This window comes from Terrapene carolina, unplaced genomic scaffold (genome assembly GCF_002925995.2).
Source record: "Terrapene carolina triunguis isolate 2854851 unplaced genomic scaffold, T_m_triunguis-2.0 Scaffold66, whole genome shotgun sequence".
NCBI lineage: Eukaryota > Metazoa > Chordata > Testudines > Emydidae > Terrapene > Terrapene triunguis.
In genome coordinates this window covers 56472112-56496745 of record NW_020664417.1, presented here as the reverse complement: position 1 = coordinate 56496745, position 24634 = coordinate 56472112, and the positions used below count along the sequence as shown (strand labels likewise).

General features: G+C 42.3%; 1 protein-coding gene across 5 annotated transcripts in view; it reads left to right on the top strand.

The window, feature by feature from the left end:
- ATP10D (ATPase phospholipid transporting 10D (putative)) overlaps positions 1 to 23406 on the top strand; it is a 102613-nt gene extending 79207 nt beyond the window's left edge. For all 5 annotated transcript variants that reach the window (XM_026647946.2, XM_026647947.2, XM_026647948.2 and 2 more), the window contains 12 exons: positions 109 to 727; positions 2163 to 2266; positions 2923 to 3049; positions 11867 to 12051; positions 13792 to 14101; positions 14810 to 14886; positions 15419 to 15544; positions 16087 to 16287; positions 18769 to 18849; positions 19114 to 19218; positions 20695 to 20882; positions 22301 to 23406. In XM_026647946.2, the coding sequence (XP_026503731.1) occupies positions 109 to 727; positions 2163 to 2266; positions 2923 to 3049; positions 11867 to 12051; positions 13792 to 14101; positions 14810 to 14886; positions 15419 to 15544; positions 16087 to 16287; positions 18769 to 18849; positions 19114 to 19218; positions 20695 to 20882; positions 22301 to 22829 (2652 nt within the window). In that variant the 3' untranslated portion in view covers positions 22830 to 23406. The remainder of the gene's footprint in view (positions 1 to 108; positions 728 to 2162; positions 2267 to 2922; positions 3050 to 11866; positions 12052 to 13791; positions 14102 to 14809; positions 14887 to 15418; positions 15545 to 16086; positions 16288 to 18768; positions 18850 to 19113; positions 19219 to 20694; positions 20883 to 22300) is intronic.
- Positions 23407 to 24634: the final 1228 nt, after the last annotated feature.

The following is a 24634-nucleotide window of genomic DNA, read 5'->3' as shown; positions in this document are numbered from 1 at the left end:
TAAAATACCTCCATTACTAAATGAAATTGTTTCAGCACACACACAAATGTTTTTGCTGATTTTTTTTTTTTTTTTTTTTTTTTTTTTTTTTTATTAATTTTATTGCAGATGAGACTATCTTCGCTAGGTAGAATGCCTATTAAATCCCTTGAGGAAATCAAACAGATGTTCCAGAGGTTGTCAGTCCGAAGGCTGAGTTCATCACCAGTTCCAAGTGCAAAAGAGTCATCATCTGAGAGCCCTAGTACTTTTGTGAGCAAACTATCTATTTTCAGAGTGAAGCTGGCTTCACCTGCTATGGAAGGGGTGGCCCAAGCAGTTAATGAACCTCAGGCTACTGATAGCCCACAATGCGCCAAAGTACCTCCACTTGGACCACTAGATAGAGTGGACGTAGCTGCAGGCAGTGAGCACTGTGATGCTGGATCATCTCTTGAACAATCTATAACTAAGCTGTGTTATGAGGCTGAGAGCCCTGATGAAGCTGCACTAGTTCATGCTGCCAAGGCTTACAAATGCACTTTACAGTCTAGGACTCCTGATCAAGTTACTGTGGACCTGGGTGCTTTGGGATCTTTGACATTTCAGCTTTTGCACATTTTGCCTTTTGACTCAGTACGAAAAAGAATGTCAGTAGTAGTTAGACATCCGCTCTCCAACAAAGTGGTGGTGTACACGAAAGGTGCAGACTCGGTCATTATGGATTTGTTGTGGACTGGACCTGCCGGTACGTACAGAACTTTGTCAGCTCTTGGTTTCATCTTTGTATCTCACAAAAGTAATTAATTGAATAAATTTTTTTTGGAGTGACACATAAAAGAAGGTAAATAACTAAACAGACCTACCTCAGTCAACAGTTCCCTGGTTCCTGTGCTCCCACAGAAATATCTAGTTATTCATTCCTTAGTTGTGTGACAGGTGCTTTACAGACACCCAAGAAAGATAGGAAAATTGGGGTTCAAGATCTCAATTCAGCAAAATACATAGACACAGCTGAACTTTAAGCACATATGTACACCCATTGAAGACAATGGGGCTATTCCTGTGCTTAAAACAAAGCACCTGCTCAAGTATTGTGCTGAATTTGGACCCCCTATTATGATAGTAACACATCTTATTAATGAACGTATGAAATACACTATATTGGAGTTAGACCGTGTCCACTCTTTTTTTATGTCAACAGTTCTGAGTTCTCAGATAGAACTTCTAATATTAGATCTTAAAAGAACGAGGAGTACTTGTGGCACCTTAGAGACTAACAAATTTATTTGGGCATAAGCTTTCGTGGGCTAAGACCCACTTCATCAGATGCGTGGAGTGGAAAATACAGTAGGAAGATATATACAGAGAACATGAAAAGATGTGGGTTGCCATACCAACTCTAACGAGACAGATCAATTAAAGTGGGCTATTCTCAGCTGGAGGAAAAACCTAATATTAAATGTTGTCACCTGATGTATGAACTCTAGCCTGTGTCTGTAGAGTTCTGTGGCACCTTTTACTTGTGCCTGTTTATGTGGCAGACACTTTTGGACTCTGCAACAGGAAACATTGACTTCTGTAGTACAATTTCTTGTTTGCTGTTGCACTATAATGATTAATTTACATGGTATGGAAAACACCAACTGCTTTTTATTGAAGGTCATTGAGGGCAAGAAAACATGTCTTCTTAACTATATGGGTCAGTGGTAAATATCTCAGTTTATTATTATTCTTGTTATCGTTATTTTTATTTTTAATCAAGAAAAAAATTCTGATATTTTTTAGATTTGAGAAAACTCAGGGTGGGCATTTTCTAAAAGTGCTGTGTTGCCCTTACTCTTCTCCCATTGAAATCAAAGGGAGTTTTACCATTGATTTAAGTGGGAGAAAAGTTAGCCCAATACAGAGTACTTTTGCAAATCCCACCCTTTGATTTTTGGTCTAATTTGATCTGAAGAGTGTCCTTTTAATCATCTCCCTGCTAACCCCTTGACAGAGCAAGACATCCTAGTATGGTCACCAAACATGTGACCTGAATATGGTTTGCAAATATAAAGATCGATTTAAAAGTTAAAATAATACTAGTTTTACTTTTATTTTTAGACCTGCTCTTTTGAAAGTCTGTCAATAAGTAAATGTCAACAATGCATATTTTACTTTCCTTTTTTTAAAAATTTCAGATGATAAATCAGAAATGGACCAAAAGAAAATTAAGGAGAGAACTCAGAAACACTTGGATGATTATGCCAGAAGAGGACTGCGCACATTGTGTATAGCTAAAAAGGTAACTTGTGAAGAGATTTATGGTAGTTCATGAAATGACATACTTTCTCTGGAAGGTGGAGTGCTATAGCTCTGAGACATACATCACTACTTCTAAACAAATGCTTGCATATCAGCACTAGAATTTTATTTAATTTTGTGTGATCAAAGAGAGATCAGTAAGTTGACCCGTGCTACTGCATAACTTCACTTTTAACAGTCATAGCTGGTGGTATTGGAGGATGTCAGACAGCTTAATGTCTACAACTTTATCCATAAAATTGTGATTAACAAATAGTTAACCCGGTTTTCTGAGTAAGACATGTGGGAGGTGAGTAGGGTTAGGGAAATGTTCACAAAACATATGAGACTTGCCCAGTCTGGGGGTTCATTACAAATCCCAGTGAACCTGGGCCAGTTTTGTGGCTTCACTTTCAGACCCATGTACAGCTGACAGTGTTGCGTGGTTTGAATGTGAAATGTCATTTTGACGTTTCAGCTGAGTTTCATTTTGGATTCAGAGCTGCCCAGAAATTCAAATTATAGCTCAGCAGTAATGAAAGGGAAAGAAATTTGCCCAAACCTCTCTGTAAACTAAAACCTCAGAGGTTGTATAGCTCAAGCAGTGAGTAGAGCTGAGGCTTTGAGCTCTGTGTTTTTCCCCCTCTTCCTCCACAGGTGATGAATGATGCAGAATATGCTGAGTGGTTAGATAGTCATTTTTTAGCAGAAACCAGTATTGACAATAAGGAAGAGCTGCTGCTTGAATCTACCATGAAGCTTGAGACCAAGTTAACACTCCTGGGTAGGTAGAAAACATTATCGCTTGCTGGAAACTGTATTGCAGTAAAAATCTGCTTGAATAAATGGATTCATTTTGAAAGGCACTATCAAAGCTGAATTTGTTTGTTTTTAAAGTGGCTTTCTGCAGATTTAGGATTTATGGCTTGTTACTAAATTTCCATAAGTCTCTCTTGTAAGTTTGCAAATACAAGGCCTGATACAAATCCCATTGAAGACAGCTGGAGTCTTTCCAGTGTCTGTAATGGGTTTTGAATGAAGCCCAGATGAAGTCTCTCTAGCTTTGCATACACCAGAGCATCTGGGCATTGCCAATGATATTACAAGCCTGTTAGGAGATTGTAGCGTGTCACAGACTCATGCTAAAGTGCATTGCTGGTGTAGCAGCAGCAATGGTGCAGTTAGTGTCCCTAGACCATTTGGTGGTAAAACATCAGCCACAGCTCTACACTAACACTCCTCCTGGGCTAGTTCACTTTAGCTATGGAAGAACTGGAGAAAATCTTCAGTGTAAATGCAGCCAGAGTGAGCGGGGAAGGTGGGACAGGCCTCCTCATGCCTGCAGGATGGCAGTCGGTTTGTGGGCTGGGGTAGTGGCTGTGGACAACTGTTTATGAGATGACCTTTGAAAAAAAGGTCAAAGACTAGATTGTGGCCGTGGGGGGAAAACAGCCCTTGCTAGAAGCAGAAGAGAGACTTTTTCTGTTGACCTTTTTTTTTTTTTTTTTATTAATGACATGCTACTACCATGTAAAGAAGGTAACTGTGTCCACCTTTATGCTGTGTGACTTTATATTTTTCCAAGTGGTAGCTGCTTTGCTTCTCGTAGAGTAAGGGTCAGATTGTGCAGCGGTGATGAGGGTGCAGGGAGCCTTCTCCCCATAATCCCTTGTGTCCCGTGCATGGGACAGGCACAATAGCAGTCCTTGGTACTAGACAAAACAAGGGAATGCTCCCTCCTAGCTAGGGTGACCAGATGTCCCGATTTTATAGGGACTGTCCCGATTTTTGGGTCTTTTTCTTATATAGGCTTCTATTACCCCTGTCCTGATTTTTCACTCTTGCTGTCTGGTCACCCTACTCCTAGCTCTCCTGGATGTCAGGGAAGGGAGGAGCCAGGATGTGATGGGGGAGGAGTGAGGGTGTGACGTTACCTATGGTACAAACTGGACTAATGGACAGCTGTGTCCCTTCAATTCTCCAGCCTAGGGTGTCTTTTATACTGCTTTGTTGGTCTGCCCACACACAGCCTCCAGCATGTAAATCACTCCCAATTATACTGTATGAATGTTATAGCCAGCCACTCATGAATTACACTGCAGGGCAACACCATCAAACTCCCAGTCCCGTGATTTACCCCAGAAATGTGCATTTTGTACTGCCCACCCCTGACCTGGACAACACAATCTCCTATAAACTCTATCACTTTATTAATAGAAAATGTTATGCACAAATCTCATTATCTCAAATGGCGCTTCCCAAACACTTCAGTCCAAACACACTGGTTTAGATAAAACAAATTTATTAACTACACAGAGAGAGATTTTAAGTCACTACAAGTAATGAGGCGTACAACTCAGAATTGGCAACAAGGAAATAAAAAGTAAAATGCAACGAACACCTACCTTAAACTAAGTGAAGACAAAGCAAAGGTCTCTCTCACCACACGTTCCAGCAGTCTTACTGGCTGAGCCTCTTTCAGTCAAGATCTCTCCCACTTGACCCAGTGCTGCTTCCTTTGTTCCTCAGGTGTTGATAATGCCGTATGTAGAGAGTAAGGGAGAGATGATTTGGGACTTTTGCTCTCTTCTCTTGCACAATAATCATCTTCAGCTGAGGTGCAGGAGACAGAAAGTCTGTGTGGACAGGAACCTCAAGCTGTTTCTTTGTTGAAGATGTAGATTTTTGTTCACCCTCTCTTGGCCACTTAATCAGGGTATGGTCCATTTGATCTAATTGACCCGTGGCTGAGGCGTTGACTAGCCTTTTGTCTCTGGAAAACTGGTTTGTGACTGCCCTCCTGAACATGTCCCAGCAATATCACACAGTAGAATCCCATAACTTTACATACAATGTTGCTACACGAAAAGCAACAGAGGGTCCTGTGGCCCCTTTAAGACTAACAGAAGTATTGGGAGCATAAGAAGAAGTGAGGTTCTTACCCACGAAAGCTTATGCTCCCAATACTTCTGTTAGTCTTAAAGGTGCCACAGGACCCTCTGTTGCTTTTTACAGATTCAGACTAACACAGCTACCCCTCTGATACTTGAATGTTGCTACATGTATTTTACCAGGACAGTGATGATCAGCAAATTGTGAGTTTTTCCAAGTGGTAGTTCACAAAGCATATTTTGTACACAATTTATCATAATTCTATGAAAGTGGTGAGCGTAGGGGTACAGACTGTCACACAGGGCCATAGCGCTCATCTGCAAAGCTGGCTGCATAGCAGGGAGTAGGCTTTCTTGAAGCAATGTAAGGGCTCCCCCTGTGCAGAGCTGGCAAAGGGATTGTGCTCCTTGAGGTACAGTCTCTTCTGGAGCTCCCCTTGTGGCAGGGCAGCTCAACACTTCCTCCAGCCTAGGCAAGAGGGTCAGTGACTAGTGCTAGGTGGGAGGATAAGTGCTTTTCTTCCTGCTTCTCTTCCTCCCCTTGTTTTCTTAAATAATACCACATGGTGTAGCTGCAGTAAGAGTGAGGGAACTAGTGCTGGGAAATGACAGCAGCTCCATCCTTAAGGTACATCTACACTGCAGCATACTTTTTGGTAGCGTGGAGAGTGCATACACCACACACCCCCTGGCATGGGTATAAAGAGCAATGTGGACAGTGAGGCACTGCTAAGGTGAGTAGAGTAAAGACACTGCTGAACCCATCACAGCTCTCTACAGCCCAAGCAGTGCTTCCCTATGGCAAGGAGCAGAGCTGGGTGGGGCTCCTTTCCTGCCCCCCATGGGGGCTGGCCCAGGCCTCAGCTCTGCCACCCTGAATGTTCCTCCATGTTCCCTAGGGGGGTGCACCCCACAGTTTGGGGACCTCTGTTCTATAGAGAGTCCAGGGAGCAAGAAGATTCCTGCAGGGCCCTGAGTCAATAAGGAGAGAGAGCTCTCCAAGCAGGGAGGCCTGGGAAAGACCCTGATCAAACAAGGAAGAGGCTGAGGAATAGCCCCAGAGAGGGCAGAAGGTTCTGTTTTTGTGTAAAAATCTTTTTGGACTGTTATATGGAACAACTGTGACCCTAGAAGGGGTGGACTAAAGACTGTGACCCAGTTGGAGGGCCGAGTTATTGAGAGAAACCACCACAGTGCTGCAGTGGCTTTCAGCAGGGGGCACTAGTATGGCGAGAGAGCTGCGATGCCATGCCTGGCCACAAGGGGGTGCCTAGTGGTGAGTGGATATGGGCGCTGACAGCTCCCCGCTGCAGGAGCCTTTCCCTGCTGCCTCCCTCTCTGTGAGAGCCTTTCACTGACATGTGTAGCTACACACTGCAGTGTGGATGCAGCCTGCTTTTCGCTGCAGCATGTAGCTACGCACCAGATAGACTCACCGCTGCAAGTAGTGTGCAGTGTAGAAGTAGCATTAGAGAATGAAGAGCAAACAGGTAGAGTCAATCCAGTTACTATCAAGGTCACAAACAGAGGCTTGAGATAGTCCATAGTCCCTGGTTGAAGAGATCCCATAGAGAAGGGTGGAGTCCATGCTGATGTACAGGGAGTCCCAGTCCTTTGGCGTACCAGGTGATGGGGGGGCCCCACAGTTACAAAATTAAATCACTTTATTAAAATCTCTATTGAAATAAAATGTAATTTCCAGTAAGAATATCCTTTCTGTGCCATAGGGGGTGTTTGTTTCTTTATGGTGCTGCACTGTGCACAAAGCTGGGTTCCAGCAGTATATACTTCTAATCTGCCCTAGATTAGATGGAGAAGGAAGCAATATTGCAGCAGGGCTGTATTAAGACAATGTACTCTCCCAACCCTGAAGATAATTTTTTGTTCCTCTCGCCTGCCAGCTGAGTCTGAGTGAAATGACTTCCAGCCACTGAAAGAGCAGGGGTCTTGAAGGCATTGTCTCCTAGTGCATGGTTGGCCGCTGGCCAATCAGCTGTGTGGCAGCTGCTTGATGAAACAGCAGTAGCAAGAGTTTATCTGACCATAGGGCCCATGTCCCCATTACCCTATCTCAGTCCTCCGCTGCATTGCAGTTCATTGTCTATCAGAACTGGGCACTAGGAAGGAAAGACAAGTCCGTACAGTGAATGCTTTTTCTTTCAACCATGCAGTCACAGATGGGTTTGCTCTGTCATTGTGGAGTGAAAGCCAGTAAGTTATGGTTCTACCCAACCAGCTGCTGTCCTCTGGCATGTGGGGAGTCTTTGCTTAGTTTTACAACTTAGTTCCCATTGCGGGCATCTCTTATGCCCCAGATATCCTGCAAGTCAAACCGTATCTGCAAGTTACAACACAGTTCTATTTTGTAGTGTGGACAGGACATAAAACATGTCCCTGAGCCTTGCTAATTCAGGGACACGAGTGTGTTTCAGAGCTGTTCAGATACACTGCCTTGTGAGTTGTCCCCTGACACGGTTCTGTCTGTTGTTAAGACTGGGTGTTAGACAGCAGCATTGTGCTAAAATCCCAGACAATCTTTCAACTTGAAATCTGCCGGTATTGTGCTAAAATGCCACATGAAAGTTCTCAGTCTTGCAAGGCTTATCAATGGACAGAGGGCTAAAAGTTGCGGGGAGAGAGAATGGAAAATAAGTTCGGAGGAGCAACAAGAGGAGAAACAGCGGGAGAATCCGTTCAACATCTTAGATGTCTATACACAAATACAAGCAGTTTGGGGAAGAAATAAGAAGAACTGAAAGTATTAGTACATAAACTAGATTATGACTTAATTGGAATTACACAGGTTTGGAATATTGGTATAGAGGGGTATAGTTTGTCCAGGAAGAACAAGAAGGGAAAAAGGGGAGGAGAAGTTTCATTGTACATTAAGAATGTATACATTTGTTCTGAGCTCCAGAAGAGTTGAAAGCCTCTAGGTGAAGATAAAAGGGGGAAGGAAACGGGGCTGATGTCACAGAAAGGGTCTACTATAGATCACCAAATCAGGAGAAGGTGGTGAATGAGCTATTTCTGGAACAACAGAAATAACCAAAACACAAGACCTGGTATTAATGGGGGACTTTAACTACCCAGACATATGCAGGAAAAATAATAAAATAATAAGGCAAAATGCAAAATGTCCAATAAGTTCTTGGAATGTGTTGGACAGTTTTTTGTTTCAGAAGGTGGAAAAACTAACCGGGGGGGACAGATATTTTAGACTTGATTCTAACTAATAGGGAGGAATTGGATTTGAATCTGAAAGTTGAAGGCAATTTGGGTGAAAGGAATCATGAAATGATAGATTTCATGGTTCTAAGGAAAGGAAGGTGTGAGAGCAACAGAATAGGGACAGTAAAATTAACAAATCAGGCTTTAACAAACTAAGAGAACTAGTAGGAAGGTCCTATAGGTAGAAGATCTAAGGGAAAAAGTAGCTCAAGAGAGCTGGCAGTTTCTAAAAGTTAATATTTAGGGTGCAACAGAAGACTATCCTAATGCAAAGGATAGATAGAAAGACTAGTACGAGGCCGGTGTGGCTGCATCAGGACCTCTTTAATGACCTGAATTAAAAAAGAAATCCTGCGGCGAGTGGAAACACGGACAAATTGCTAAGGATCAGTACAAAAGAATAGCATGAGCATGTGGGGACAAAGTCAGAAAGGCTAAGGCTTGAAATAAGTTATGATTGGAGAGGGACATAAGAGAGACTGAGAAAAGAGGGTCTATAAATACATTAGGAACAAGAGCAAGCAGAAGGCTGAAGTGTTTAATGCCCATTTTGCTTTAGTCTTCACTAAAAAGTTAATTGTGTCCACATACTTAACACAATTAATATTCACAACAAGGGGGAAGGAGTGCAAGCCAGGATAAGGAAAGAACAGGTTATGGAATATTTAGATAAGTTATTTAAGTTGGCAGGACCTGAAGAAATTCACCATAGGGTACTTTAGGAAGTAGCTGAAGCAATCTCAGAACCATCAGCAATTATCTTCAAGAACTCATGGAGGATGGGTGAGGTCCCAGAGGACTGGAGAGAGGCAAACATGGTACCTTGTCCTTAAAAAGGGGAATGAAGAGGACCCAGGGAATTAGGCATAATCAGCCTAACTTCGATATCTGGAAAGATACTGGAACAAATTGTTTAACTATCAATTTGTAAACACTGAGAGGATAATAGGGTGATAAGGAATAGCCACCAGCATGGATATGTAAAAAAACAAATAATGCAAACAAACCTAATTTCCTCCTTTGACAGGGTTACTGGCCTAGTGGATAGAGGGGAAGCAGTAGACATGATGTATCTTGATTTTTAGTAAGGCATTTACCAGTCCCACATGACATTCTCATAAGCAAACTAGGGAAATGTGGTCTCTAGATGAAATTACTATAAAATGGGTGCAAAACTGGTTGAAAAAATGTACTTAGTGTTCCCTTTAATTTTCCCCACCCCATGTGAGGAATGAATTTTGTTATGTGCACCAACATGAGCAGGTGTGTGACACGTCACCTTCACATTGGTGCACATAACAAAATTCATGTGGTGAGGGTGGGGCTGAGGGGTTCAGAATGTGGGAGGGGGCTCAGGACTGGGCCAGAGGGTTGGGTGCAGGGGGTGAGGGCTCTGGTTGGGGGTGCAGGCTCTGGGGTGGGGCTGGGGATGATGGGTTTGGGGCACAGGTGGGGGCTCCGGGACTACGGTGGGGAGAGAGCTCTCTCCCCACAGCAGCACCTGGCTGGGGGGGGGGGCGGGAGAGGTGACTCTCCCCACCGCGGGAACTCTGGGGTTGGGGCTGCAGCGTAGGTGCCCCTTTACCCTAGCAGGTTGAGCCAGGGGAGGGGCCCCCCAGCCGTACCTGGGTCCGAGCTGGGGGAAGGCCCCCCCCAGCCATGGCTGGGGCCGGGCCACTGCGCCTCGGCTTCACCTGGGGCCGGATCCAGCCTCAAGCTGAGTTGGGGGAGGGGTGCCCCTCCTGTGGCAGGTTGGGGGCTGGACTAGGTCGGGGGAGGGTTGCCCCTCCCCCAGCCACGGCAGGTCCCTGGGCAGGTTCTCCGAGCACCTGTGCAGCGCTAAATAGGCTGCTGCGTGGTCGCGCAGCTTACAGGGAATTTAGCTCACAGACTAAGTGTCAATAATGGTTTTGTGGGAACCTTGGAGGTTGTATCTAGTGGGGGCCTGCCAAAGATCTCTCCTGGATCCAGTACAACATAAGAACGGCCATACTGGATCACACCAAAGGTCCATCAAGCCCAGTATCCTGTCCTCTGACAGTGGCCAATGGCAGGTGCCCCAAAGGGAATTAACAGACAGGTTATCATCTAGTGATCCATGCCCTGTCACCCAATCCCGGCTTCTGGCAACGGAGGCTAGGGACACCATTCCTGCCCATCCTGGCTAATAGGTCCATTAATGGCTATCTTCCATGAATCTATCTAGCTCCCTTTTGAACCCCGTTATAGTATTGGCCTTCACAACACCCTCTGGCAAGGAGATCCAGAGGTTGACAGTGCGTTGCGTGAAAAAATACTTTCTTGTGTTTGTTTTTAAACCTGCTACCTATTAATTTCATTTGATGGCCCCTTGTTCTTGTATTATGAGAAGGAGTAAATAACACTTATGATTTTATAGACCTCTATCGCCCCCCCCTTAGTCGCCTCTTTTCCAAGCTGAAAAGTCCCAGTCTTATTAATCTCTCCTCATACGGAAGTTGTTCTATTCCCCTAATCATTTTTGTTGCCCTTTTCTGAACCTTTTCCAATTCCAGTACCATTCAATATTTTCATTAATGACTTGGATAGTGGAGTGGAGACTATGCTTATAACATTTGTGGATGACACCAAGCTGGGAGTGGTTGCTAGCACTTTGGAGGACAGGATTAGAATTCAAAACTACCTTGATAAATTGCAAGCAGATTCAAATACACAACTACAAAATGGGGACTAACCGGCTAGGCAGTAGTACCGGGGGAAAAAGATCTAGGGGTTTTAGTGGGTCACAAATCGAATATGAGCCAACGGTGTGATTCAGTTGTGAAAAGGCTGATATCATTCTGGGGTGTATTAACAGGAGTGTTATATGTAAGACGTGGGAGGTAATTGTCCTGCTGTACTCGGTACTGGGTGAGTCCCCAGCTGGAGTAGTATGTCCAGGTCTGGGTCCCACACTTTAGGAAAGATGTGGACAAATGGGAGAGCAACAAAAATGATAAAAGGTTTAGAAAACCTGACCTGTGAGGAAAGAGTAAAAAAACTTGGTGTTTTTAGCCTTAAGAAAAGGAGACTGAAGGGGGACATGATAATCATCTTCAGATCAGTTAAGGGGTGTTGAAAGAGGATGGTGATCAGGTGTTCTTCCTGCCCACTTAAAGGTAGGATAGGAAGTAATTAGCTTAGTCTGCAGCAAGGGAAGTTTCGGTTAGATATTAGGAAAACCTTTCTAATTATAAGGCTAGTTAAGCACTGGAATAGATTTCCAAGGAAGGCTGTGGAATCCCCGTGACTGGAGGTTTTTAAGGACAGGTTAGGCAAACACCTGTCAGGGATGGTTTAAGTATATTTGGTGCTGCCTCAGCATGGGGAGCTGCACTAAATGAACTTTCAGGTCCCTTCCAGCCCTAAATTTCTATGACTCAATGACTAATTAGAATTTTCCATGTTTATTTGTTTTGACTTTTTAATTTTTGCTTGAATCCACGTGCTTTTTATCGCAGGTGCCACTGGGATTGAGGATCGCCTGCAGGAGGGTGTTTCAGACACTATAGAGGCACTGCGAAAAGCTGGAATCAAAATTTGGATGCTGACAGGAGATAAACAAGAGACCGCTGTCAATATCGCGTATGCTTGCAGGTTATTGGAACCAGATGACAAAATCTTCACCCTCAAATCGCTAAGTAAAGTGAGTGGAAAATGAGATTGCCCTCCCTGTCGCCCCACAAACAATTTTTTGCCAGAAATGATGGTCAGACTATACTAGAAGCGCTGTTTAAAAAAAAAAATTTAAAAAAATTACACGTTTTCTAAGATGTCCTTTGTATACTGAAAAACTGAGGGTCTTTTCCCCCCATCCTGTGCATAAAGTATATTTTACACCTGTTTTACAGAAACCTGTTTCTAAATACAACCCCTAAATGCTTGTTAAGTATTTAAATTGACTTCAGTGTCTCACTTCTCTTTGTATTAGGAAAAGATGTTGATACAATGTACATGTTTATAAATGTTTGCAGAAAGCTAGACCTTGAAGTATACTAGGAATATAGTCACTGATCAAAGAATTATTGACATAGAAATTGTGTTAAATTTAATTTTTTGCTGCTCTGTGTCATATTTTCCCTCAGCCCTGCCTGATTAGCATTAATACACAAGGAATTATCTCATTAAAGTGGTATTACACACAGATCCAGAGCATTAATCTGCTTGCATTTTTTAATGGAGAAAAATCTTTTTTTTCCTTCTCCTTTTGAAAATAGTTCAGTCATTTGGTAAATAAAACAGTGTTCAAATTTGCAACTTCAGTGGGAGTCAAAATCAGTCTTGCTTGATAATTGTGACATCTGCTGGATGTTTATAACTAATTGCATTTTGATTCTTTGTTTTGTGAGCTATTTAAGATAGAATTTTAAAGAAAAAAATGGCTAGCCATTATCCAGATTAAGTGACCTGCAAAAATAGTATTGTAGTTGAGGGTAAACATGGGCACACAGAGTTTACCTACTTCTCCTTGGGGAAATAAGGAGTTTAGTTAAAGTTTAGTTTAGATTGGTTTACCCACGTCTTTTTTTTACTGCTATACTGCTGCTTGCTCAATACATGTGTGTGGGGAGGACTGGGCATGTGATAACATTTTGTTCTTTATGATTTTTAAAGAACATGTTTTAAGAGGGAGGGGTGTTTGCTTGTTTGCTTGTACTATACCTTAGAAACTCAGGTCATGCCTTCTTTGGGAGATTCTCTGGTAACTGGATAATTAGTGCAACAACAGATTGAAAAAGGAAGGGATTTTTAAGTCATTCTATAAAAAATTGTTGGATATTTATTTTTGTTCACAGCCATCTGCCTTCCACAGTTGCTTAACAATTTGGATAAATGGTGCCTTGGTTAGTGATGCAACACTTTGCTTTTTTTGGTTAGGGTGTTAGCTATAACAATAAACAGGCTCTGAGGTCCTCCAGCAAAACTTGACATTGTTGATATGTCTAGGTAAAATTAGAAGCAGACACAAACTTTTTTTACAAAAATCTTTTGGGCCTTTTGATAGATTATAAAGAAGCAAAAAAAAAAGTAGTACAAGGCCAATTTTTTTGGAAGGCTTTGCAGGTCACCTTTAACCTGGATTTGAAAGGTATCCCTGGGTTTCCATTCCAAACTAAACAAATTAAGAGAGCAAAAGACTCATAACTAAGCCTGATTTATATTACAGAATTCTTAATGGTCATTACTCACATACTAGTCGAGTAAATATTTTCCCGGTTAGTGCAAAATCCACACCAGTCTGCTTAAACAAGGTTGAACTGGCCTTCTCTGCAGACAGCAAACTCTGTCCAACTGTAATTTTAAAAAACAATAGAGCTGGAGAGCCAATTGAGGTCAGGGTAGAAGATAGGCTGATGTAACATCCTTTCTTTTTGCCTTACACAAGGACGCCTGTGCGTTGTTGATGAACGCTATTTTAGAAGACATCCAAAAAAGTATGTATGCAAAAAAAAATCACAACTCCAAACTTGCGAGCGTCTTTCCAGCTCCCTCCACCCAAGCTCCAGAGTTCAGTGCCAGCCTGGTTATTGATGGAAAGACTTTAGAATATGCCCTGCACGAGAGCCTGCAAAGTATCTTCCTGGAACTCACGGAGAGGTGCCGGGCTGTGGTCTGCTGCAGAGCAACGCCCCTGCAGAAAAGTGAAGTGGTCAAACTGGTGCGAAACAGGTTGAAAGTGATGACACTAGCCGTAGGTGAGTCTCCGCCCCAGCTGCGCACTCGGTTATTTCTGCTCCCTGGAAAAAAGAGGAGCTATTTTTAATATTTTTGTTGCTGTCTCTTATACGTTTTACCCATGGAAGAGCTGAACTACCTTGGGCCAAATTCATTTCCGGCATATACTGGTGTAACTCCACTGAGTCAATACTGCCAGTGAATTTGGCCCTTAAATTAGTTACTGGAAGCCCTTCTTCCTAGGCTTGCAATAACAGTAATACTGATGCTTTCTCTGGTACTTTATCAGTTCATTTTTTTAAGGGGTACGTGGGGGGAGTTTTTCTGCCATTCTCTATCACAAATATCCCATGTGTGGGAGAGGCAGGAAATGGTCCAGTCTCTTTCACTTAGAGCTAGAGTTAACAAAGATCCCAGTTCTGCTGTCCCAAGGTATTGGCGAGTTTCTGAAAAATGTAACCGCAAACATCCATTGGGCACTATTTTCCTGTAAAATCCACTGCTTCCCGTTACTAGCTTTCTATTCATGGGGTATTCTATAGTTTACAGTGTTGATTAGAACAATAATTCTTAGTATTCTGGGCAGTGTTCTGATAGCTTTGTCTCCTCTCGCCATCTCTGTGTAGACTACATTAGCCAGCAGAGCTACCTCCATGTTGTGTTCCAACTAAGATTATCTTCTTATTCCTCTCCCTCCCTCCCTCCCTCGCCCCTGCCCTCCCTGGAAGGTGATGGTGCCAATGATGTCAGTATGATCCAAGTGGCTGATACTGGAGTGGGACTCTCAGGCCAAGAAGGCATGCAGGTAGTGGAGACAAAAAACTGCTGCAAATCAAACCGGACTCAGATTGAAATAGAATCAGGGTTCAGCTTTGAGGTTTAGAGGCTACACAATACATTGCCACAGAAGGGACCAGCTTGTGTTCTGAGCTCACTCCCAAGCCGGAGTGCTTTTCCAAGAGCAATCCGATGCTGAGCGCTGCAGGGGCTTGTGCTCTTGGACGAGGGAGCCTGTTGCTTGTTACTGAGCACCCTGTTCCTCAAACTCTCCCTGTTGTTCCTGGCCAACACATGGAGCCCACATGAAGTTGGCCTGGATGTACATGAAGGCAGAGCTTGGCCTCCTACATCTGAGATGTTAGAGTTGTGTTTGTGCAGCCTCTAGCATGTAGGGGCTCTGATATGTACGGAGCACTGGGTGCTACCTTAGTCCATATGAACAATAAATAGTAGCAATATAATATAAATGCCCCACTCATTTGTCTGCATTTGATGCACCTCACGTCTGGTATTTTAACTGTTCAGGTATCACAACTCTTTCTTTGTGTGTGTTGCAGGCTGTGATGGCGAGTGACTTTGCAATTTCGCAGTTCAAACACCTCAGCAAGCTGCTGCTTGTCCATGGTCACTGGTGTTACACCAGGCTGGCCAACATGATCCTTTATTTTTTCTACAAGAATGTGGTATGTAGCTACAGAGTATCCGGGAAAAGGTTCTTAGTTTGTGAGTGGGTGCGATTTGGTTACCTATTCTTGCTTGGTTTTCCTTGTGGCTTTTGAAGGTGGAGACAGTAGAATAAATGCATAATTGTCAGAAATAAAGGACAAGCGTTAAGGGACTCAACTTTCAAGCTCCTTTGACAGAGGGCTGAGCCTGTCCATCTGCCTTGGATGAGTTCACTGCTCCAGATTCATTTAAAATCACTTAAGCTTTATCTGTTTTATTTAAAAAGCTATCTGTAGTCATTACTGGGAGGCAGTGACAAGGGGAATATTTGAATGAGTTATGCATCTGGACAATGGGTTTTGAAATATTAAGACATTTTACCGGTAAAATTATATTTTAAGTGCAGTGTCGGGACATATTTGTTTGGAAAGCAAGTGTATATTTCATTTCCTGCAGACCACCTGTAACAATACAGAGATAAGATCTGTCCTCTTTTTCCTGAGCTTGCATAATGCTCAGCTGTGGGCTTTGGTTTGTTCTTTTGTCTTTGAATTGTTAGGCCTATGTAAACCTCCTGTTCTGGTACCAGTTCTTTTGTGGGTTTTCGGGAACATCCATGACCGACTATTGGGTTTTGATTTTCTTCAACCTCCTCTTCACTTCGGTGCCACCCATCATTTATGGCATTCTTGACAAAGATATCTCTGCAGAGATCCTCATGCAGCTGCCTGAGCTTTATGTGACTGGTCAGAAGTCTCAGGTACGTTAAAGAATCCTTGGTCTGAGGCCGATTGAGACACTCAAAATTGGTTTCAGGTTTTTTTCTTTGCTGCATGCTCCTCATCAGTTAAAACACCTTTCCTGTCTTAAACCATCTGGAGGGGACATGCAACTAAAAGCTATTTTTCAGAGGTCATTAGTCAGGCTTCTTGCTGTCTTGTGAGGTGGGTAGGAAGAAGGAGAGCTCTGGCTGAGGCTGTGAGCTAGATGAATATTCTGTTACCAGTATGTTCTGTATTGGCTAATGCTCAGTTTACAATGGTTGAGACACAGCTGTCCACAAGATCTCTAGAAACTAAGGTACCTGTACTTCAGTGTCATTGAAGGGCTCAGCTACCACAGTGATGAGCACAGTGCAAGAACCTGAACAGAGTAGAATTTACTGCACCTTGTGGGACCATCTTCAGCTAAATCCCATCATTCTCGGTTCCTTTCCTCCTGGTTCCTGCTGTCCTGGACTTCACTGCTTCCTCCCTCTCGCAGTTCCCTTCTGTATACTTCGTGTGTGCCTGTAATGAAGCAGGAAAACTTTAACAACATGTTTAAAATCAGCAATCACGTTAGTCTGAAAAAAGATTGTTTTAAAGTTAAAATGAGGCAACTCATTCAGCCTTTCCCTGATTTCTGCTTTGCTCAGCATGAGATGTAGCAAAGTTTTTACTCGTATGAATTTTGTGGGAAGTAAAGTACCATATTCTAGTGGCTTTTGCTGATACAATAGCAATAGCAGGCTTAGAGGGGCATTCAGCATACTCTTAGGCTACGTCTTCACTACGGGGGGGGGGTCGATTTAAGATACGCAAATTCAGCTACGCAAATAGCGTAGCTGAATTCGACGTATCGCAGCCGACTTACACCGCTGTAGGGACGGTGACAAAATCGACCTCTGCGGCTTCCTGTTGACGGCGCTTACTCCCACCTTCGCTGGTGGAGTAAGAGCGTCGATTTGGGGATCGATTGTCGCGTCCCGACGGGACGCGATAAATCGATCCCCGAGAGGTCGATTTCTACCCGCCGATTCAGGCGGGTAGTGTAGACCTAGCCTTAGACTAAAACTCACCATTTCCTGACCATCGTAGGCTTCTCAACAACCGACATCACCAGATTAATGGCTCCTAGTCTAAAAAATGCTCCAGCATGCTGATGACCTAACATCAGCTGTAGATCCTTGCTGTAGCCCAGTGCTTCTTTAGAAGGGGAAAAAAGGTGGTGAGGTGAGCGGGGCAGGGAGTTTAATAAATATAAGTTTGGCGTTGTAGGGGGAGGGGTATCTACCTCCCAAAAGTGTTCAGTTTCACTTTTCGTATTTTGCATCACTTGGTTTATAGAGTAATAAAGTTTGCAAAACCATATGATCTATCAAAATGAGATGCTTGTGAAGCCTCCATATGCAGGCCATAGCTGCGAGTCTGTGGCTTGCAAGTCAGAGATTTGACTAAATACATCTCTGGAAGAACCTCAAGATTTGGCCTTCTTCCCTCTGAGATGCTGAATCTCTCCACCTTTTCCCAATTACCTCCAAATCTTCCTCCTCCCTTCAGCCTAGCATGGGGGTAATGATTACTGCTTAACACAATAGCTTTTTTACAAAACTTTGGTCTAATTTTTGTCCAGTTTGCCTTGCTGTCTCTTCTGGAACCACTGTTAAATTGTATTTCCCTTTATCTCTTGCTATGAAGTGCATTGAGGCAGGCATTCTGAGTGAAAGGCACAATGGAAAAACAAGTGGAAATGTTTTATAAAATAATTGCATCACAATATTGCACTAGTGGGTTGATTTTTATATTGTACATGCTCTAGCTTACATTCTTCAAAGGACAGATCTTTTCAGTGCTCAGCCCTGTACAAAATGCAGAAGACGACAGTGTGTCTGACCCCAGGGGTTTACAAACTATGATCCAGGTCCTGCATCAGCATCTGCTATTGCAGCCCCCTATGCCCAAGAGACGTCTCGCCAAGATTAATGGGACTCCACGTGGTCCTGGGGATGTGCTAGCAGAGCCTGCTGCAAGACCAAGGTCCACATCCCGTTCTTGGTATAATCTCTGGTAATTAGTTGTATGCCTACAATGAGCTCTCTCATTTTTACCATGACCATCTCACTATGGGCTTGTCTATATGGGGAAATTGACCAAAATAAGCTATGCAAGAGCTATTTTAGTCGATTTTCCCATGTAGACAACCAATAAACGTCTCCTTTTTGTGCAATGTTAACATGTGACCCTTCATGTGGGATATTGGTTAGGGGTTTGCTAGCCCTGGAGGGGCTCACTGTCTGTATCGTCTTAAAATAGCATTTTAAAGTGCAGCAAGTAGAGCTGCCAAGCGCTTGAGCAAACAAGATGATTATACGTGACGATAGGAATTTAGTTTTCCCAGAGTCAGAAATGTATTACTGCTGAGGTTGCTGGGATTTGTTCATTTCACTGAGGCAATGGTACCTCCTGTGTTTCCTCTTTAGGCATATTCACCTCCAACTTTCTGGATCACCTTGCTGGATGCTTTTTACCAAAGCCTGGTTTGCTTTTTTGTGCCTTACTTTGTAAGTACTGGATTTGAGTTGTATTAATACACTTGTCATTTTCTCTAATTTGCTGGTGTGGTTTTTAAAAGTAACTAAGGGTTTTTTGGTTGCACTTTCTCATGCACTGTTAAAATTGAGGATAATTATAGGACCCGTTTCGAATTTTGCATATGTAAATTGATCCCATATTGCAGCTGTTTGTATCCCAGTGGAATGTGATATGGCAAAATATTAGGGCTATATGCATAGAATATATCAATTAGCGTGTCTCTTACTTTGCAGACTTATCGTGGTTCTGACATAGACATCTTTTCTTTTGGAAACCCGTTAAACACAGCAGCACTCTTCATAATATTACTGCACCTCCTGATTGAGAGTAAAACTTTGGTAAGAATGTTCGTCATGCATTCTAAAGGGTATATTCTTTCCCCAGTGTGTGTATACAACTCTCATTAAATTTAATGAGAGAAGAACTCTCTATATATGAAAGCAAATAAATATATTAAGGGTGGAATGCTGATCATTTTACTCATGTGAGCAGTAAGTACTCCTATAACTAGCCCATTGGAGCCAATGGGATTACTCACATGAGTAAGGCAAGCAAGCTCTGCTACCAGTATTGTTAATAAATAACAAAATAATCCTGCTCTTAACAGCTTCTGTTGCTTTGGTGCTGTACGTTTAGTTTTGCAAAGGGGAAAACAGATACCCTCCCTTTATCAGTTCCTAAGGCTTGATTTTCAGAAACAACAAATGGGGAATGCTAGTTTTGAATGCTGGGAACCGATAAGCAGTTTGTAGCCAAGATGAACAATTCAAAGGTGTCTTCCCTGCTGGAATAAAAGGAGCTGTTTTATGCCATAAAACTGCCATCTGAGTGTTTAAGTCTGCCCAAGCTAAGATAACAATAGATAGTATTAATTTAATTTCTTTTTAAACAAATAAGGGTAAAATAGAGACTATTTGTCATAATTCTGGAGAAGAATGTAATCATTCTGTTTAAAGTTGGAGGATGTAGGATGGTGGGTGTTTTCTCAATGCAGAAAAATAAATAAAAAAGACAGTTTCATTCTTGAGTTGTTTCACAGTAGATGGAATGTCAAGCTGTATTCTAAAGTCCTTTTGGCTTAAAGATCTGTGAGTATAAGCCAAGCCTTTTTATCTTGGATATGGAGGGCACGGTAACCATCACAAAAATCCCTTTGTTTAGCAAACTATGGATGATATTAATGGCGCTATTCTCTGAATGGCACAAATGAACTTCTTTTGACATTTAGAGATGTCAGCAAGCTGTTGGACCAGCAACAGGTTATTTTCTTAGTAACTAATGTACTCTATATTGCAAAACAAATATCGCTGAACAAAAGAAATCTGAGACAAATATACAGTTATTCTGTGTTTAAATCAAACTGTGTAGCGGTATCATGTGAAGATTTTGTTCCTGCTTGTTTGTAAAGGCCTTCTCTGATGCTTATGAGTAGTGCAGTCATCTGAAGCATTAAAAAGTCTTGTACCACGGTATCATGAATTGTATATTTAATAGACAAAAATAAAAAAAGGTTGAGGGGGGTAGAATTTAAATTATATGGCTGTGTTTCCTGTCAACTAGAGAGGGAAGAAACCCTTCTCCCTGGGAATATTTTATCTAAAATCAAGAGAGTGCTGTCTGTCTGAACTGATTTAGATTTACTTCAGTTCAAGTGTGTGTGTGTGTGTGTGTGTGTGTGTGTGTGTGTGTGTGTGTCCACGCGTGCGCGCGCACACACACACATGCATATATACACTTTACATGTTTGTAATAACTTTAATCCTGAATCTCTGATTCTTGTCTTGTTTCCCCTGTCCCTCCTTTCCACATTATAGACTTGGATACACATGGCTGTTATGATAGGTAGCATCTTATTTTACTTTGTCTTCATACTGACTTTTGGAGCAACCTGCAAAACCTGTAATCCACCATCAAATCCCTATTGGATCATGGAAAAGCACATGACAGACCCAGTGTTTTATCTGGTTTGCATCATTACTACTTGTGTTGCTCTTCTACCGAGGTACTTTGTTGTTTTATAACCACTAGTATTAACAGGCTCTGGTTTTCATTGTGGCTATGATACTATAAATCTCTGTGGTGTGGTCTTGTCTTTTTGAACATATAAAATTGCACAGCCTGGTAGTGCAAGCATAAATGAGCCCATCTGTATGCAAGGAAATGTTAATTGGGATCTTCTCCAGTTAAATTTAAACAAGTATAAAATTGCTGTAATGACTTAGTCTAAATCCTGTTTCTCATGTTTAAGTCAATAATTTACCGTATTCACTTTTCAAAGGTCAGAATTGATATCCAAAGAAGTTATATAAGACTGCAGAGCGAATCATGTACATGCCATAGAGAAGCTATTTATGGGCCTGTTTTTATTACTGAAACAGTTTTTTTTCAAATGTTTGTTTTCTTTTTTTGAAAAAGCTTGAACCCAGGATTTTTGTAAATGGACAAAATGTTCAAAAAATCTCTGTGGATTCCTAAAAGTTATTAGGAGATTACTGCTGTGGAATGTACAACTTGTCCCTCCCAATTGTGGGTTGGGGCACAGCATACATAGGATACACATTTTGCTTTAGGACATAAACATATCTCTCTGGTTTTCAACCTTGGCTCAGACCTTGCAACTAAACCAGCTGATGGTGGTACTGTAGGCCTGGGCTGAGTTGTATCAGTAAAGCCCACATAATCCCTTCCGCACTGTGCCTGGCTCCAGATGGTGCCACTAACCACTTGCTTTCCCTCCTAAATTAATTTAAAAAGTAAATCCCCGAAGTGACTTTTTTCTGTAGCAATAATGAGCTAAGGCAGGAGAATGCTTTCAACACATTGGCTATTTTAAATCAAACAAACTAGTGAGTGAAACGTAAGGGTTCTGGTTTTAGGAGTGGCTGATTTTTCATGGTAGACTAAATGCAAAGCTTTTAGACTTTTTATAAATAAGGTTCTTTGAAAGTGACTCAATCTCCCACTGCCAGAAAAGTTTCAGCAGAGTTGCCAAAACAGACTGTTTTTGTTTTGAGACCCGCAGGGCCTGATTTTCAGCACAACTGAGAGCCTGCAGCTCCCACTGACTTCAGCTGCAGTGCAAGTACATACTGTCTCTGACAATCAGAGCCTAGGGGTGTCACGTCCAACACGCAAAAAACTGAGGCACTGAAATCAGTGACCACTTTTAAAAATCTTGGTCCTAATAACCTGTTCTCGTGCAAAACTGCAGGCACAGTTATTTATGTGTGCAAGCCTAAAGGTCATTGTTGCAGGGGCTACTGCAGCTTTGGGATTACAGGGCAATCACTGCAGCCTGGGTGATAGGAGTGATGCCTCCTCTCCTTTCCCTGCATGCTCCTGTTTGGTCCTTTAGTATTGCTGAGAAGAGCTTGAATCTGCTTCTGAATGGCTTACTGTAAAACCCTGTTTATATTCTAGATACTTGTTCAGAGTTCTTCAAGGGGCATTGTTTCCATCTCCAGTGTTGAGAGCCAAGCACCTTGACAGACTGAACCCTGAGGAGCAGAAGGAAGCAATTAAAAAGTGGAAGGATGATCTTGTTGGGAAGTGTAGAATGGGTTTCCAGGGCACTCGTGCGTGTTCCAGGTCTGCTGAAGATGCTGCATCAGTAAGAGAAAGCACTGACCTCTCTTCATGCATCCCAGTGTCTAAGACACCTTTTCATACCTGTCCAGCAGACAGGTCAGTGCAGAAGGCTTCTTTCATATCAGACATACAGGATGAATTCAGGGATGTGAACAGCCTGACTTGTGAGAGAGCTGCATTTTTGAACTCCTCGAAGGAAACCTGTTCAGAAACATATGGCACTAATAATTCTTGTGCCGGCGTCCCGGAGTTTACTTTTGCAAAGGGCAGCAATGAAATTTCTCTAATAAATAAGGCCAGTTTGAATTGTTCTTTGACTGAACAGGATGTTTTAACATACCCTGCAAAGCTGGAATGTTAACTGTTTTAAAAAAACAAGAGCATCTGTGCATTACATTACATTCGAATTTTTTGTTGATGGTGGCTTTTGGGTTTTTTTGGTCAAGTCAGTTGATGCACAAATTTATTCAGAACCTTTTGTATTTTTTAAAACCTTTTAAGTAACTTATTGAGGTATCCTAAATGGGCATGAAACATTGTGAAAGTACCAGCTTTATTAAGAACTCATCATTTTTGGTACATGCTAACTGCATAACATAGTAACTTTGATAAAAATGACAGTGATGTAATTTAAAGGCTGTCCTGGTGGAGACACTTTTACCAGTTGACCCTGACTTTGTCATCCTGAGCTTCACCCAGTGTTGTTGCAATGTTGTGATCTGTAGTGATGTTATGATAACAACTAGTGCTGGTAAGGTCCACTGCACTCTCCAGGAACCTCTTTGCAAAACGTTTTTTATCCTGATCATTCTCTTTGTGATCTTAATATTTGTGTGATGGTTTCACATCAATGTGGAGGGTTCATACCAGCAAGATTTACAGAACACATTGGCCATGTTCAAAGTCCATTTTATGAACAAATAAAACCTTCAGTATCATGTGGGCTCTCACTTTTTTGGTACACTAATACAAAAGGATCTGGATATTTCTAAGTCTGGAGCTGCTTAGCACAAGCAGGGCCAAGTTGGGTTCTGAATGTCTGTTGTACTCACAGTAATTCCTGTTTGCTGTGGTTTTTGTTTTTCACCTGGATTGTGAGGATAAATAAGTTCTACCTTTTCACCTGCCAATTGACTAACTTTCTCCTCGTTAGTGTTGTTTCGGAAAGCTCCACCTCTCACACTGTCCCTGGTGACTTCCTGAAAATCATTAATGAAGACAGCCTAGGATAATGCCCCCTTCCCAAGAACCATGGCTTTGCTAAGATTGTCATCTCCTTGGGCAGCTTTCAGGAGCCTGGGGGGGTTGGAAGGTGAAGAGAATAATGATTGTCCTAGAGGAAATCCATCTTCCCATTCCCCAGGACAATTTATTTTCTTTATTTACAAAAAAAGAGAGATGGAGTCCTGAAACAAACAACTGACAGATCTCCCCTCCATGCCTATCATCTACCTATGTCTCAAGCTTTTGATGTCATGTTTACCATTGCAATATGGTCCTGATTCAGGAAAGTATTTAAGCACCTGATTAAGTCCATCCTTATTCAGGATATCTTGACTTTAAGCATGAACTGAAGTTTTCTCCTGAACATGGCTGCTTTCCTGAATCAGAGTCTGTCTGAGCACTGTAAACCTCATAATAACAATTTTGTACCATCAGAGCTCCCTTCATTTATTTAATTTATATTTCATTCGAATCAGTGCATTTCTTGGGTGGTTGGAGCTATTCATCTGTTTGCCTCATGCCTCACAATATTCCCAAGATGAACCAGTATCATTTTTGTTGTTGTGTTGCTTAACTACTTTTTGGCCAACTACTTTTCTCCAAGCTGAGAATAGTTTCTAACTTTATAGATTCATACAGATCACGTTAGAAGTTTCTTGTGTGACCAGTGGAGTTGTAGGAACATTGGGTGCCAATCCAGGTGAGCCTGACTGTCTTGGTAGCACCCTCGCTCACCTATATCGCTGAACAAAAATTCTGCTATTGCCTTAATCTTGCACACCTATTTGTGTGATGTGACTAAAACATAGCCTGCCTTACGGGTATTTTTAGTAAAGGTCATGAAAAGATCACGGACAGTAAACAAAAATTCACGGCCCGTGATCTGTCCATGATTTTACTATGTACCCCTGACTAAAACTTGGGGAGGAGGTGTGGGGGATG